The sequence below is a fragment of the Stigmatopora argus genome, chromosome 16 (assembly GCF_051989625.1).
Source record: "Stigmatopora argus isolate UIUO_Sarg chromosome 16, RoL_Sarg_1.0, whole genome shotgun sequence".
Taxonomy (NCBI): domain Eukaryota; kingdom Metazoa; phylum Chordata; class Actinopteri; order Syngnathiformes; family Syngnathidae; genus Stigmatopora; species Stigmatopora argus.
In genome coordinates, this window is record NC_135402.1 from 1118264 (window position 1) to 1136094 (window position 17831).

The following is a 17831-nucleotide window of genomic DNA, read 5'->3' on the forward strand; positions in this document are numbered from 1 at the left end:
CGATATCTACCATCGACGGTGACAGACGTCCACTTCATTTGAACCACAAAATGCTGGCATTGATCATTCAAATAGATTAAACAACTTTGAATTTAGAACACAATTTGCAATAGAGAACACAGTTCGTAAATCAAATATTAATTAAATAAAACCATTACGAATAAAATAACCCACAAAGCTATTTTAAAATCCTTCACCTCATTGACGACGACAGCCGTCCAATTCCAAATGGATTGGACGTTTATCCCCGTCAGTGGCAACCAATGAGTTTCTTAATTCCCATGGTCTACTTCATATTTCCATCTGTGCCGCCCTTGTCATTTTGAAGTCACCCACTAACACCTACCGAACACACACACACACACACACGCGCGCGCACGCGCACACACACACTAGTTGCGTTCGAGGAAGCGCTCGTTCGTTCCTCAGCGTCTGGAAGCCACTCGAGGAACCCCCCCAAACGGAGGATTTGGTCGGTCCGCATCCCCCGGGAGCTTGATGCCTCCCAAGCGGACATCGTCGATCTTCTCTCGGTGATTGGACAAAAAGTCCAAAGTGCGAAGACAACTGCAAAAGGACCACCGGGCTCCTCAAACTGGATCTTTGGCGACATTTTCTCCAGGAACTCTCGCCGCGATGGCAAACCTCGTGAGGAATTTGCTCTGGATGCTTTTTTTCCGTCCTAACCTGAGATGCCACGGTAAGATCTCCCATTTTTTTGGACTGACTTTTCGTGACCGAATGTTTGCAAGAAAGTTAAGGATATTTTTGCACGGTTTGTCCTGCCAAAGTTTGCAATTCGGATGGTGTGTTAAGCCACGGGGTTCCTTTAACCACGTAAAGGCTTATTGTTGACGTGTGTGTGGTTTTTTTGTTTTTTTGTTTTTTCGAGTTGGAAAGACTTTTTCAGGACTTTTTCAGGAGAGGCCAGCTGTGTCGTTGTCATGTTAATTGCACGACTAGCTCCAGGTGATCTGTCCTCTTTGTCTTCGCGTGTTAATTCGTTTCTCCTCTGGGGGTGGATGGAGGAGGAAGAGGAGGAGGAGGAGGAGGAGGGGGAGCAAGAGGAGGAAGAGGAGGCTCCCCCTCGATTGGCCGCTTTCCACACGGGCTTTGAGGACGGACCCATTTGGTGCAAAGTGAAAGAACTCCAAACCTTTAGCACCCTTCCCCCTTTAGTCCCGGTTCGTTCGCGATTGCGAGGGGCACCAGGGGAAATGACTGTTTAGTTTTCTGGGGTGTCAAAGGGGCGGCCCGCGGACCGGATGTGGCCCGCTAGGGGGGGTCTTAGTTGGCCCACTGGCACATTTTAGCTCATTTATACCGCACTTGCATCATTAAATGTTTTCTTTGGGTTTTTTTTTCGGCGAGGGGGTCGCAAAACCAGAAGTTTGGGAGTTGGGGGATCAAGTGCACTTTCTATTGGTTGATTCGTTCAAAAGGGCGCCTTTAATGGCAGCCAATGGGTGCATCGGGAACCTTGAAATGACCCAAAACCAATAGGAAGACACCTGGAAATGCCCCTAAATCAGCAGGAAATGATTAATAAACAAGATCGTCCCTAAAAATCGATAGGAAATGATCCAAAATTGGCGGAAAGTGACTTTTAATTACCCTAAAATCGATAAGAAATGATCCAAAATTGACCGGAAGTGACTTTTAACGGCTAGAAGGGTAACTTTTCGGGCCAAAAATAAAATAGTCCGACCCACGTGAGATCTAGTTTGACACCCCCAGTTTATTTTAAGGAGTTGGGGTTGATTTCCCGCAACTCTGCTGAGAAATCCACCACGTTGGCTCTCGTACGAGCAAAACGCGAGCGTTCCAGCTCAAGTCTTTTGAATTCTGGGTGTGCTGGATTGGCTGACAAAATTCTTCTAAATTTGTTGTCTTTTAGTTTTGGGCTTGCGGTTCCAAAAACCAGCATGTGCCAAGAAAATGGAGGCTAATTAAAAAGTGTTCACCATACTATGACTCGCCCAGTTGAGTCAGAAGAGCCTTTGGTTGGAGAGGGGGGCGGAGTCATGGAGGGGGCAGGGGGTAATTAAGGATCGCAGTGTAATCCCATGCAAGAAAAGCCTTTTGAAATTGGGAGGTTTTTTTCCGCATATTTAAGAATTTACTTGGAGCGGTGAGCGCGACGGCCTCGCTGTTCTGAGCTCGTGGGTTCGTTCCCTACTCAGTGGAATTTGCATGTCGTCCCGGAGTCTGCGTGGGTTTTTTCCAGGTACTCCCACGTTCCCCAAAACGTGTGTGTGCTAGGCTAATTGTAAGCAAAATTGCCCTTGGGTATGATTTTGAGTGGTTGTTTGTCTCCTGGTGGCTTGTGATTGGCCGGCCACCCATTCAGGGTGTGCTCATAGTGGGTTGGGATAGGCTCCAGCACCCCCACGGTTCAGAAAGCGAATTAATGCACAATATATGCCATCAACAAGTCTTGAAAACTTGTCATAAAAAAACAACATACTGGGATTATTCTGGAATTAGCAAAGGAAAATAATTTGGAATATCCTAGTTGACCTAAAATGGGAAATTATTATTGATTTCAGACGTGGCAATCTACTGTTTTGTACTGTTTGTAAAACTCTTACACGTTGGGACAGTAAGTGGAGCTCTTGTTGAATTTTTTTCTGACATTTTTAACATACCTGGCCAGTGTTTCTTGACAAGTTGGGGCTTCAAATAGCCTGCGCCTGCTTCTTCATATTTGCAATTTTTTCCCAATATGTGGATGTCCTGACTGATAAGAAAATAATCCAAAGGCAATATTCCACAAGAATGGGTCTACTAAATTATGACAGGCATTTCACGGAGTGTGACGCTACCCGACGTGACTCTACTTGCCTTTTCGTTCTTTTTTTCGTGTTTTTAACTGGATCAGATGGAATCTGGCACCTGGTTGATGACATCATGCCTCCAACTTCCACATAAAAAAGGTCAAATGTGGAAATCCCATTAGAAAATCTGTCCAAAAAATGGATGTTTTTGGTCCTCTCTTGATATCGATTGACCATTTTCGCGCGTCTTTCCGGCTGTGGGCGGTCCTAGCCGCGGGTTTTGGTTAGCATTAGCGCCGTAGCGTCGTCATTGCGGGTTAAACAAGCACGGCTTTTGTTCTTTGTTGCTGTAATTGCTCGCCGATGACAACGTTACCGAGGAGTGTGAAAAATGCGTGTGGAAGGCCTCAGGTGCTTTTGCCGTTTTCTCCTTTTTAGGCTCGAGAAAATACATATTTATGCTATCCAATACAAATGTGCTTGAGTGCGTCCGTCAAATTAAAGTTTTAACATTTCTTTTGTAGCTTATTCTTAATGTACGTACACCATTAAGTGCTTTCGTTTTTTCCGACAAATCCAGATGTTGTTGACTTGGGTGATCAAGTGTGCGCTTCGCTGCATTTTCATTGGTTCGTCGGCCCCCTGCCGTCAAAATGGCGCCTTCAATGGCGGGTTAATGGTTAATAAGGAACCTTAAAATGCCTCAAAACCAGCAGGAAGCGACAAACTAGCAAAGAACATCCCGAAAGTGATCCAAAATGGACCAGAAGTGACTTTTAATGACTCTAAAATGGGAAAAAAAGTGACTCAAAATGAACTCCTTGCCTGCCATTGACAAGGATAGACGTCCAATTCACTTAAACTGGCCAGACGTCCAATCCACAGTGAGCGGGAGGTGCGAACGAAGGAATGTTCCCGGTCAAAATGGATTGGACGTCTAAGAGCGTCAAGTGTGGCGTGAAATGTCCACGATATTCCATTTGTTCACGTGACCCCCGGCAGGGAAATTTCGGAGAGCCGTGGCCAATCTGACGTGTTTGTCTTTACACTTGGCCGAATAGCATGTGGTGGATCACCCCCGGGCTCTTCCTGCGTACTACGTTCTCTGTAAATGTAAGCAAATGATAAATCTGAACTGGAAGGGCTCCTTCCGCCCTCCGTTTATCAAATGTTCCGTCCCCCTTTTCTTTCCAAGCTTTCCTCATTTTTTTCGACATTCTCCCAAAATTCAGGCTCTCTTTTGATACATTCGTTACTACTATGTACTTAGGTATTTATTACTTATTTATTGATGATATACTTAGTATTAATATTTATTTATTATTTATCTGTTCATTAGTTTGTTTGTTGTCGCTATTTGTGCACTTCCTTACTTATTTATGTTGTTGACTACTTATTTATTGATCTTTAAAATATATTCTTAGTATTTATTGATTATTTAGCTGTCCGTTAGTCTGTTTGTTGCTGCTATTTGTGCACTTCCCTACTTATTTATGTTGTTGACAACTTATTTATTGATAGTTTTATGTATTTGTCTGTTTGTTGTTGTTATTTGTGCACTTGGTGGTGAAGCTTTAAATCTCATTATACTTGTATAATGACAATAAAAGTATTCAATTCAAAATACACATCAATATTGGCAAGCAAACAATCCGTGACAGCTAAAAAGTGAAGCAATTTGCGATACTATATTCCAATTCCTGATGGGGAACAAAGGTTTGAAGGTCTTTTTCCCGTCGCTACGACAAGCTAACGAAGCCAGCCTCGACATTTTGCTGCATGCGAACGTGTCTGGTTGTGGTTATAACCCCACTTCTGGGACTAATTAGAGCTAAGATGGCGTTCCCATGGACAAGCTGAATTTGTGTGAATGACAATCCCGTGTGAGCGGACCGACGTAACATAACGTAACCTTTGTTGGGGATTAGTTTTGGGTTTAACGCTCCGTTTCTTTCCCTCCAAAAAGCATGCTAGCATAGCTTTAACCATTCAGAATGGATTGAATGTTAGCATGACGCAAACAAATCCAGGACACGTTTGGAAAGCCATTTGAAACATCTTTAAGAAGTAAAGTTATTGTTTGTAATAGGCTAATTACTCTATGGTTTAATCTGAGAACTCGAGTTGTAAATTAAGGCATACATATAATTTAAAGTTATTTAAAAATACCAACAAATACTAGCTAAATATTATGCTCTTAACTTGTAATCCACAGATTTTTAAAGACCATTTTTGGCCCCAAAACAGGTCGCTTCTTGTCCATTTTGGCTCATTTTTGCGACTTTTTTGCTCGTTTGTTGCTTCCTGCTGATTTTTTGGCCATTTCCAGTTGCTTTGGGGGCCTTTTAAGGTTTTTGATGAACTTATTAGCTGCCATTGAAGGCGCCATTTTGACAACAGGTGACATTTAAATCTTTTTTATGACTCCTTATTTACATGTGCGCTCTATGGTGAAACCTTTAAATCTCATTGTACTGTAGAGCACTCGCTGGTTCACACAAATCACCAACATCTGGTTCTCCGGCACCCTTGTAAAAAAAAAAAAGCATTTAACAATGTACTAACGGACCGGATTGGGTCCCCTAACGGCCCACGGGCCGCACTTTTCGCCACCCCCGATCTCCAGCCTGGATTATCTCTGGAGCCGGGTTACATAAATTGTATAGTCTATGAGGTGAAAGAATGGGGCCCATTTAGTACACGTTGGAGGTCAAAGTTCAAATGAGGCTGTCTTAAAAAAAATAACAGGCCGATTTGGACATAAATATCCACGCTTGTGAGGATCCGGGTCACAGGAACCCGTTCTGTTTTGCGATGATCCGCTTGAAGCGTCTCGGGTTGCGCGTTGGGCGCTCGACGACCCGTGCGACCGACCGACCGACCGACGGCGCGCGTGCCTGCTCGCCAATTGGCTCCATCGGGCCTTTCGATTGGCCCCGTTGGAGCTGTCCAAAAAAGAGATGGTCCATTTTTTTCCTTCTTCTGGAGTTTGCCAAGGCACGAAAGCCACCATAAAAGGAAAAGGCTTCCCCTCCAAAGGGGGAAAGGGAGGGGTTCAATCCCACTTAAAAAGCGGGCGATCTGTAAACACTTTGTGCTTTTGTTGACGTCCAAGTACGTAACTCGAAGACAAACGCGCACGTGCTTTGAATTGTCGACTCCGCGACTCATCCGACACTTCTTGTACGCCGCCAGTGGAAAAATCCGGACGTTTGCTCCATCTGGTTTAATCCGCCCATCGTCTCTCTCAGTGGAAAGGAATTCTCAATAAGGAGGGAAATGAGAAGTTTTCTTTTCTCCATTTAAAGAGCAGCTCCCCTGAAAATAGCAACATATTAAAGAAATAATGATTTTCATAAAGCAAATCATCGAGGTGGCCTTAATTCATGTTTAATAAAGACACACAACACACAAAGTACATACATCGGTATCCAGAATACACAACAAGACATCCAATTTGGACTAAAAATGAACATGAATGCAAATCAGAGCCTATTAAATATGCATTTCAAATCAAATAAATCACTTAATAAAGACACAGTAACTAAAATACACTGCAATCCATCCAATTTGGACTAAAATTGAACTTTAATCCAAATAAGAGCCTATTAAATATGCATTTCAAATAAAATAAATCATGTCATCAATGAAGGAAATAATTGACACTGGCTTAAATCATGTTTAATTAATAAAAACACAGTAACCAAAATACAATCCATTCAAATTGGACTAAAATTGAACATTAATGCAAATAAGAGCATTAATAAACATGCACTCTGAATAGTGCAGTTGCTCAGATCATTTATTTTCAGTACCCCATATCCTCACAAGGGTCGCAGGGGGTGCTGGAGCCAACCCTAGTCCCCTCGCAGATGCCTACTACTCTGCACTGGGCCAGCTCATTAAAGAAGTTTGACATGTATTAAAATAATATAAAGAAAGATGCAGTTAAGTCAATGGAATGCGTGCTTTCTTCCGAGCTAACCTTAGCTCGCTAATTCGGGCCTTATCGGGGATGCCGTAAAATGCAAATGGCACGGCCAGGCAGTTTGACCGCAAGGCTTCCAGGCTCCTCCCCCATTGTCTTGTCTCGCTTGGAGCCTCCAAATGGCCAAATATTTTAAGGGAAGCGGCCCTTTTTTCCTTTTTTCTTTCTTTTATGAGATGGCTATTGTTGTTTTAACTCAGTCACGGGGATGGAGTTACCCTCACGTAAGCCGCCTGGAAATGAAAACTTGCGTAGTACTAAGATATCATCAGAGCTGGAAAGGGGAAATTCCGGCGATGGCGAAGGAAAATGGTTGAGATGCGCCACCGTGCAGACAGTTCCATTTTAAATAAATAATAAATAATCTACATGAACGTTAGCGACTAGCTGATAAGCAGCCTGGGAAAGGAACGTGTTCTACCTGGACGCCATTAGTCAGGAAGGAAAACCACTTTTTGCAATATTCATTTGGACGAAAACAAAATGAGGTCACGCTCATTATACGATGAGTTACGTTGCCAACACGTAACGCAAAAAATAAGTGATATGATTACATTGAAAGGCACTTTGTTACACCAAAAGTCCTGAAACCAAGTTTCGATTCACCAAAAACAAAATACCTTCTATAATAACACTATCATACAATATTGGCATGTATATATCGAATTCTCGGAATATTACCACTTTAATCTTCCAATATTTGGACTCATAATTTGTGTTTAGTGATTAGATGAGATAACTTTATTATCCCGTATTCGGGAAATTTTATTGTAACAGTAGCAAGAGGGTGAGAAGACAGACACAGGAAAATACATTTTAGACATGAATAAATAGGTCATAAATAAGTAAATAAATAATAAATAAATAAATAAATATGAAAATAAATAAATATGTAAATAAATACATACATAGATAAATAAATATATAAATAAATAAATATATAAATAGATAAATATAGAAATAGAAAAATATATAAATAACTAAATATATAAATAGATCTATAAATATACAAATAAATAAGTGTGTTGCTGAAAAAAATATGTATATACATATAAATAAAAATCCATACATATGTATATATAAATATACACATACATAAATACACATAGATGTACATGTATACATATGGTTGGTCTTAACATCTTTTGTTAAAGAGACAGGCCCCTAAAAAACTAAAATTGGGAATGGACTATTTCACTGTGACGAGAACCTCAAGTAGGATTTGTAGCCACAAATACTTGCGCTATCTGACCTGAAATGGAAGCATTTTGAAAGGGCGCCTGGGGGCCATTTTGATTGTTTTCACCTCCAGGTCATCAGATAGACAAAGATACTACAGCGGCCCTTTGCTTTTATGGCCGCCCTCGTAATTGCGCGCAGTCACACAGACGTCTTTCACACGGGGTCTACGCGTCTACTTGGAAAGTATTGAACCGCATTTGCGGAAAGGCAAATCACCCACGGACTTTCCATCCCAATCTCAAATGAATAGTTTGGGATTTAGAATCAAAATTATCTCAGTCGGTCTGAAAATACATTTTTTTTAAAGTCTAGCGAGGGGAGAAATGAAGATTGCCTTGTGCGCCAAACGTTTCGTACTATTGAAATATTTTGTTATGAATGACTTTTATTGTCTATAGACTTGAATACATGAGACAATCCAACTTTATTGACATTTACAGCTCTATTTGCAACCCGCATACTTCACGTGGCAACCCCCAGTCCGCTTTTCTCCGGGCTCATCGCCCCCAATCTTAGTGCGAGGAACAAAGGCCCAGGTTACGACGTCCTCGACCTACGACCTTTGACCTCGTACCTCCTTCCTGTTTAGCTAGTACTTTATGCTTGTCTGTGTCACGGAAGTAGCTTGACCTTTTTTCTCCCCCACATTTCCCCACAAAAAATACCAATTACCATGACAACCAAGAAGCTAGGCTAGCTGGTTGAACCCTCTAAAATCTAAATCAAGGGTTTCAGACTCGGGTTGGTTCGGGGGCCGCATTAATGTCAACTCGATTTCACGTGGGCCAAACCATTTTAGATATAATATTTAGATTTTTTTAATAAATGGATTAAAAGAACCAGATTAAAAGCCCTGAATATTCAGTTTTTGATAGATCTAAAACAATGTTTATTTTAGCTTTTTTAAAATATATTTTTAGATTTTACAAAATGATTTTTGCACTAAAAACACAGAAAAAAGGATTAAAAAATGACAATTATTGATTTAAAAGGGGGAAATCAGGAAATGTAATATACATCTATACTCTTCATTTGAATTTGATCCTAAAACAGAAAGTCAGCACTCATCATTTACTTTCTCAGGCCACACAAAATGATGCGGCGGGCCAGATTTGGCCCCCGGACCGCCACTTTGACACCTGTGCTCTAAATTGTCCCTAGCTATGATTGGTTGTCCTTTGTCTCCTTGGCCGACCACCAAATGAGGGTGTGTCCTGTCTGGTGACCCTTAGCTAGCTGGGCTACGCACCGGCACCCCCGTGATCCTTCAGAAAATGAATGAAAACTCAAAAAATGAAGGATTGCACCCTGAAAACAAGGTCTGGGTTCAATTCTGGACCAAAGTGTTGACACACTTAAGGACGGAGAGCAGAAACAAATGTTTTGAGGTCTTCGCGGGGGCAGGCCAAACACACACACACACACACACACACACACACACACACACACACACACACTTCCACACACTTACGGTATAAAGTTAGGGCAGGAAAGTGTTGACGTGTGCCAAGAGGCCCTCCACACAAACCCCAATAGACGGACGGCGGCCATGTTGGCCTCTGGGCTCGCTCTCAAAGGGCCCTTTCATGGCCAGGCGGCGGCTTGTTGGAATGCGGCGGCCTAGGAGCCCCCCCCCGATTCCACCTCGCCAGAAAGATCCTTCCTATAGGCCCCCCCTTGCCATTCCCCCAAACTTTTGCGTACACGTCAATCACACTCGTCGATTGTTTTGACACCTGCGACGGGTGTCTGTTCGGAGCAGTTGAAATGGAGGACGCGGACTGAAAGAAGACGCCTAAACTTAAGCGTTCATGTCACAAAGGGGCTGCTGTGGGGACTTCCTTTAAGTCGGGGGTGCTCGACTCCAGTTCCAGAGGGGCCCGACTCGCTCTGTTTTCCACGTTGGCCTTTGCCAAGACGCCTGATTCAAAACTTCGGGATCGTTATCTAGCTTCTGGACGGCTTGCTGATCCGTCGCTCATTTGCGAGGGGAGATGGAAAACAGACTCGGGTTAAGCACCCCTGCCTTAAATGTACTTTTTATACACATTTATATTGAGTTTGACACACACGTAGCACAGTTTTGGACAGCGTTGTGATGCTAATTGCTATTGAGTTCCAGGTATGAATTGAGAAGGTGCTTTGGCTAATTTAGCATTCTCTTATGAAGGGAACTACACATTCACCTCTAGAGCCAGCCCTTGATGATCTATTGGAATTTTTGGGTACAAAATCTTGCATTGGAGGAGGAGCTTTGTGTTGGAAAAATATTTTGTGAACTTAAAATGGCATCTGCATACTTAACAGTATATACAGGCGTTTGTGTTTTTTTTCATATCTGACAGATATTGAGTTTTTTTTTTAGCTAGTCAGCATTTTCCTGCTTTAAATCGAACTCTTCTCCTGTTTGTGAAGGTGACCTCGGTCTCTCAGCGGATGCGGAAGTTCTGGCGGAAGCTCAGAGTGGATCCTCGCCAACTCTTGAAGGTAAAATCTACATTTTTTTGCCCTTTATTCGCTAGCATCTGAGCGAATAACCTCATGCTAGGCTGCTTGTACTAGGTTAAAGTTTACCTTTCATTATGTCTAATTCTCAAGGATAATAAAAATCAAGCTAGCACTTAAGCCTTAATACACGAAACTCAACAAAAGGGCCCGACGGGTCACAAAATGGCGACTAGCACACATGTCCGTTGAAATTTTGACTCGTCGGGGTCAGGCTATCCAACCATCCATTTGTTTTTACACCGCTTAGCTTAGCTTGCTTAGCTTGCTTTGCGCGACATTGTTGTGGCAAAAGGGTCCGACTTTGGCTTTAACAAAGGCCAGAGTGAGGAATTTTGCTTTGTTTTCAAGCAAAAAAAGGAGCTTTGTGGCTCGGGCAACATCTGCGCAACCCATCGAGCCGTGGGTCAAGTCTGACCTTCAGAATTAAAGCGCGCCAGTAAAGCTTTTCATTACTTTGCATGACTTCAAATTGCAGTCACGTTTGGTGGACGTTTGCCAAAAACTTGACGTTAGCGAGTCAGCAAATACCGGGGGGAAAAAATTGTCGGTTAGCGGGGTTGGTTAGCCACATGTCATGCGTCAATATTAAGAAATGTATTACTAAATATCAGTGTGTTGTTGGAGAAAATACTACTTTGAAGAATACTGGTTAGCAAAGGGTAAAGCAGGGAGTTTAAACAGAATAACAGTAGCATATTTTGAACGCTTATGCTAGGATGCTAATGATAATAGCATAGCACATGACAGTGGAAAAGAAAGCAACAAAACAGGGCGCTAAATTTATTAAAGATGATCATCACAAAAAAATGTGTATTGATTAATTTCCGGCGTGACATGTGCTTGTTGTTTAGTTGGAATCTGTTTTGGATCAAGTTGAACTAATAGTCTGCTTTGAGGATCATTAAAAACTGACATAATGCTCTTTTTTTCTTCTTTAGAGATTTATTTGTGTGAGAATAAGACTGGCACATTAATGACAGTGTTTTACATATTTGTAAGTACATCTAGGCTTTGGAAAATGGACGTGGGGGTGACAAACTGAGATTAGTTTTGCAATCCACACCCGGAAATGATTTTAGAAGAAGAAAAATGGCGTCTCCTGTTGTTTTGGACGTTGCCATATGAGTATTTGCAGTGTTGTTTTTGTTTTTGAGAGGCAAGTCGATTGTGTAGTGTTTTGTTCGTAGGCCACGTGGACAATTCATTTTATTAGCCGACCAAATTGCTGCAGAGAAGGCTGGCGATTGGATGACGCGTCTAAAAGTGGCATGCATGTGACCCCTACTGGCTTTTGTGCATTGTCATCATCCCGTATGTTTGTGTCGGAGCAGAATTTCACGATCACTTCTCGCATATTGGCTGTTAAATGTGGTTATAAAAGAAATATTTTGCTCCTGGAAAAAAAAAATCGCGGCGGCGCGGTGGTAAAGTGGTTAATGCGTCGGCAAAGTGGTTAATGCGTCGGCCTCGCAGTTCCGGGGTCGAGGGTTCGAGCGCAGGTCGCTCGACACTGTGTGGAGTTTGCGTTTTTTTTTTTTAGGGTACTCCGGTTTCCTCCCACATAGGCTCCAGCACCCCTCCTTGCAAGGATAAGCGGTTCGGAAAATAAATGAATGTAATTACTGTAGCTCAATGAAGACACTTTTCTCCCATTGGCTGATTTTTTTTTTCCATCTGACTGTTAAAAAAGGATCTCTAAAAATACACATCATGTCAACGTTGTGAAAACATTCCTAAGGTGTATGCAAATAGGATAGGACTCTCATTTATTTTCACTGTACGTATCATATGGCTTCTAATCTGTTGATTTTTACCGTTGGCCCGCTTCTTGCTGATTGCAGAAACAGCCGCTCGGCGCAAAGTGGTCGGGGGAAATTTCATTTTGTCCGTCTGGCCTTTTACCTCCAGACCTTTTGGTTCAAGCTTATAATTTATTTTATTTTTATTTTTTTGCATGACTTTAACATTGTTGGCCTTGTCCAAGGCTACTTCCTGGAGTTCTTGGAGCCCGTCAACAACATCACCCACTTCCAGGGCCAGACGGCCACGCTGCACTGCAAGGTGTCCGGGAACCCGCGACCCAACATTCGCTGGCTGAAAAACGACGCCCCCGTGGTCCAGGAGCAAGGCCGCATCACGGTCCGCAAAACCGAGGCCGGGTCCAAGCTCCGGATCGCCGACCTGGACACCACGGACACGGGCTATTATCAGTGCGTGGCCACCAACGCTTACAAAGTCATCTACGCCACGGGGGTCCTTTACGTCAAACTAGGTCAGTTGACTTCATACCTGTCCATTTGCTTTCATAATGAACTTATGTTTTATCATTTTTAATCATCAGGACAGATGCCCACGCACGGCCCAGATCATACGTGAGTATATCCTGCTTAACCGTTGTTTCATCTTGATTCATTTTGCTAACATTGCGCTTTTCCAAGACGGCCCGTCCAAAAAAATCGGCTATTGAAGCCCTCCAAAACCTTTTGTTTTTGAGATGCTTGCTAAATGCAAACCTGGGCTGGTTTTAAGTGATGGACAAAAGTTTCATTTTCCGCTTAAACTGCCATGTTTTTCCCTGTGGATTTGATTGGAAGGTCCCGCGAAAAGGGCTTTTGCCAACCGTACCGCGGCATCGCGTGCGCCCGCTTCATCGGCAACCAGAGCATTTACGTGGAGTCCCTTCAGATGCAGGGAGAGAGCGAAAACCGAATCACCGGTAGGAATGTTTCATCACTCTTTTGACCAGACCATCTGGCCCGTAAACGCCACGTAACCCCGTGCGTGTCCTCCCTCTTTCCAAGCTGCCTTCACCATGATCGGCACCTCCACTCACCTGTCGGATCCGTGTTCCAACTTCGCCATCCCTTCCTTCTGCTACCACGTCTTCCCCCTGTGCGACGAGGGCGCCCGGGCCCCCCGGCGCCGTCAGCTCTGCCGAGACGAGTGCGAGGCCCTGGAGAGCGACCTTTGCCGGGCCGAGTACTCGGTGGCCCGCTCCAATCCCATGATTCTCATGCAGCTGGAGCTACCCAGCTGTCACCTCCTGCCACGGCCGGGAACGCGCGATGCTTCCTCGTGCATGAGGATCGGGGTGCCGCCGGAAAAACTCGGGCCGTGTAAGTACACCACCGCCGGAAAAACTCAGACCGTGTAAGCCAAGGGTGTCAGACTCGGGTTGGTTTGCGTGCCGCTTTAACGTCAACTTGATTTCACGTGGGCCGGACCATTTTAGATATAATATTTAGATTGTTTTTTATAAATGGATTAAAAGAGCTGGATTAAAAACCCTGAATATTCAGTTTTTTATAGATCTAAAACAATGTTTATTTGAGCTTTTTTAATATATTTTTATATTTTACAAATTGATTTTTGAACTAAAAACACAGAAAAAATGGATTAAAAAATGACAATGATGGATTTAAAAGGGGGAAAATCAGGAAATGTAATATACATCTATACTCTTCATATTAATTTGATCCTAAAACAGAAAGTCGGCACTCATGATTGACTTTCCCGGGCCACACAAAATGATGCGGCGGGCCAGATTTGGCCCCCGGGCCGCCACTTTGACACAGGTGGTGTAAGCACACAACCACCAGAAAAATTCAGAGCGCGTAAGCCCACAATTGCTGGAAAAAACTGGACCGTGTAAGCCCACAATCACCAGAAAAACTCAGACCGTGTAAGCACACAACCACCGGAAAAACTCAAGCACACAACTGGAACTTATTAACTTTGTATTACTGTAATGCTAGCATTCGTGTATTTCAATGTACTATACATCCCAAAAATGTCACCACTGGGATTAATGTGGGTACGTCTTCTAGATTCCCCCACAGATCAGAGCTGCTACGACGGAAACGGGGCGGACTACAAGGGCACGGTCAGCATCACCAAATCGGGTCACCAGTGTCAGCCGTGGAGCGCTCAATACCCGCACAGTCACCACCTTTCGCAGGACTACCCCGAACTGTGGGGGAGCCACAACTATTGCCGCAACCCGGGCGGCCAGATGCAGGCGCCCTGGTGCTTCACCTCCGACCCTCGCGTTCGGGTGGACCTTTGCGATATTCCCACCTGCAGTGAGTACGGCGACATTTTCAATTGACGGCGCCATTTTAGCTTGAGGAGAAATTCTCAATGCGGTTGGTTCACTTTTCTTCGGCAAATTTTTCGCAATCTAGTTTATGTTGAATAATGGCTGAAGTTTTTGATTTGGGGAACGTGTGTTGGCATTTGAAAAAGCAGAATATTATTCCAGAAGGGTAACATTAATGTTGCAGTGATTCGCCCTGTGTTGTTTCTTATTATTATAATATTCAAAAAACAACAACAACAAATCAAGTCGCAACATTAGACCACGCTGATAAGTCAGTTTTGCTCTTTGCAGTGAATGCTTTGAAATACTCAGGCCTCCAAATTGGATTTTTGTTACATAAAATGATGAAAGATTATAGGGTCATGTTTTAAGGGGTGAAAAAAACATTTGTAAAAATGCTACAGCTGTATTGACAAGGCCTCTTGTGGGAGTACAGTAATTAGTTTCATTAATTTCACTAAAAAAATGTGAGCCAGTTAACTATCATGTCAACAAAACTAAATATATTTATGACCTAGATAAAGATGGAATCACACATGACTCAAAACATTTCTTCTGAAATATTTTGCTTTGCTTTGGTGGTCCAACATAGCAAGTAACCTGGCTCCTACATTCCCATTGGCAGAGCCTCCGGAGAACCTCCGAAAGGAGATCCTGTTCATCCTGATCCCCGCCATCGCCATTCCCCTGGTCATCGCTTGCCTCTTCTTCTTGGTTTGCATGTGTCGAAATAAGCAAAAGTCGGAAAGCGACACGCCTCCTCGCGGCCAGCTCGGCGGCTCGGCCAATCAGGATGTGGAGATGTCACTCCTGAAGCAGCACAAACACCAGGTAGGACCTCCGCCGTAGAACCCAATGGGAATGGTCACTAAGACCCATTGGATGCCTGAAATGGTCATAAAAAGGTTATAATAGGAGTGACCCTACTTCTGCTAAAAGTGGCGCATCCATTTTTCCAGGCCAAGCCGAGGGAGATCAACATGTCGGCCATCCGCTTCATGGAGGAGCTGGGCGAAGACCGCTTCGGCAAGGTCTACAAAGGCCACCTGTACGGCGCGACGCCCGGCGAGCAGAACCACGTGGTGGCCATCAAGACCCTGAAGGACAAGGTGGACGCGGCCCTGAGCGAGGAATTCCGCCAGGAGGCCACGCTGCGCTGGCAGCTCCAGCACCCCAACATCGTGAGCCTGCTGGGCGCCGTGACCAAGGAGCAGCCGCAGAGCGTCCTGTTCTCCTACTCCAGCGTGGGCGACCTGCACGAGTATCTGGCCATGCGCTCGCCCAACTCCGACGTGGGCAGCTCGGACGACGAGCGCACGGTCAAGTCCACGCTGGAGCAGGCCGACTTCCTGCACATCATCACGCAGATCGCCGCCGGGATGGAGTATCTCTCCGGCCACCAGGTGGTGCACAAGGACCTGGCGGCCCGCAACGTTCTGGTTTTCGACAAACTGGGCGTCAAGATCCTGGACCTGGGCCTCTTCCGGGACGTCTACTCGGCCGACTACTACAACCTGATGGGCAGCGGGCCCTTCCCCGTGCGCTGGATGTCCCCCGAGGCGCTGATGTACGGCAGGTTCTCCACCGACTCGGACATCTGGTCTTACGGGGTCCTGCTGTGGGAGACCTTCAGCTACGGTCTGCGGCCCTACTGCGGCTACTCCAACCACGAGGTGATCGAGATGGTGCGCGCCCGCCAGGTGCTGCAGTGCCCGGACGAATGCCCGCTGTGGATCTACAACCTGATGCTGGAGTGCTGGAGCGAATTCCAAGGCAGGCGTCCTCGCTTCAAGGACATCCACGCCCGCCTACGTTCCTGGGAGACGACGCTGTCGGGCTACAATCCCTCGGCCCAGGCGTCGGCGTCGGGCGCCAGCAACGCCACGCAGACCAGTTCCCTCAGCACCAGCCCCGTCAGCAACGTCAGCGCCGGCACGGCGACCGCCTCGCGCTACGCCAGCCCCAAGAAGGGCTCGCCCTTCCACCAAGCGCCGTTCCTCCCCGTGAAGGCTCCCCTGCACGGAACCATGGTTCCCCCGCAGTTGTACATCCCGCTCAACGGCTACCACCCGGTTCCGGCCTACCAGTACATGCAGAATTTTTACCCCATGCAGATACCCGTGCCGGTTCCCCAGCGCCCGTCCACCCAGATGCTCCCGAAGGCCAGCTCGCACCACAGCGGCAGCGGCTCCACCTCCACGGGCTACGTCACCACGGCGCCTTCCAACAATTCGCCGGCCGAGCAGGCGCCGTTGCTTCAGCGGGAGCCCGGGGCCGAGCGCCGGGACGCGGCGGACGGCCCGTCCCGGCCGGAGCTCCAACCGCCGAGCGAGCGCCCGCCCGTGCCCGAGACGGAGCTGCTGGGCGATGGCGAGGAACGGACCGACGAGGCGCCCGTGGACCCGTCGGACACTTAGGGGGCTTACTTTGGGAAGAAACACTCCCTCAAAACACGGTCGACTGCTTCGAAGGAGCGTCGTCGAGCGAAAGGAGCGGTCTTGCGGGGACCGTGACCTGGCGTTTCAGACCTCCGCAGTCCTCGTTTTTTTGCATTACGATGTTGCTGCGCGACATAAACACTTGTTCACCTCACGGTTTTGAAGGTTTAACGCCAAACGTGGTGCCCTGACGTCGGTTACAGGCGTAGAACAAAAAGAAAGTATGGCAAAGACTGCTTTCAAATGTACATATTATTTTTGTGAATCACTGACACTATTCAAATTCATTCAAATTCCATTCATTCATTTTCAACACTGCTGAACATTGTGACATTATTTTTCATACGGCATTGCACACATTTGTAATTTATATTCTTTAGTTTGAACTGTTGATGATTTTTCTCTTTATGGAATGTTGCTAAATCTGGTGTTGATTAAAAGTCCTCCAGACCAGATGCATGATTTTTATAGGATGTCTTTTGCTTTGTTCTTTTTTTACTATTGTCTAGCCTACATCCTACTATGAAATGTTCAATAAATGTTTCCTAATTAATTTGTAGACGAAAGGTGAGAATCTGATATTGCAACAGTTGGATCAAATATCTTGCATATAATTGACAATGGTTATAATGAATGAATGAAAAATGAATGTAAACTGCCTTTACACCAGGGCCACATTGAAAGGCTGTGTTCACATTTGTCGTTCAACAGCGACTCCTACAGGGTGAAAGGAGTAAATATTTTTTTAAAAACTCCCCTAACATTCCACCAAACACTTT

At 45.0% G+C, this 17831-nt stretch overlaps 1 protein-coding gene across 1 annotated transcript; it reads left to right on the top strand.

Moving 5' to 3' along the window:
- Positions 1-203: 203 nt before the first annotated feature.
- ror2 (receptor tyrosine kinase-like orphan receptor 2) lies at positions 204-17605 on the top strand. Its single transcript, XM_077623065.1, has 9 exons — positions 204-700; positions 10423-10494; positions 12500-12787; positions 12857-12887; positions 13110-13231; positions 13317-13631; positions 14343-14597; positions 15240-15445; positions 15574-17605. The coding sequence occupies exons 1-9, from the start codon at positions 637-639 to the stop codon at positions 17029-17031; spliced, it is 2811 nt and encodes a 936-aa protein (XP_077479191.1). The 5' UTR covers positions 204-636; the 3' UTR covers positions 17032-17605.
- Positions 17606-17831: the final 226 nt, after the last annotated feature.

What these genes read in the sequence shown, in the direction of transcription:
- ror2 (XM_077623065.1), top strand. Translation starts at nt 637, where the DNA reads ATGGCAAACCTCGTGAGGAATTTGCTCTGGATGCTTTTTTTCCGTCCT. An exon ending in TCCTAACCTGAGATGCCACG is followed by an intron (nt 701 to 10,422) that starts GTAAGATCTCCC and finishes CTGTTTGTGAAG; the next exon opens with GTGACCTCGGTCTCTCAGCG. An exon ending in TGAAGCAGCACAAACACCAG is followed by an intron (nt 15,446 to 15,573) that starts GTAGGACCTCCG and finishes CCATTTTTCCAG; the next exon opens with GCCAAGCCGAGGGAGATCAA.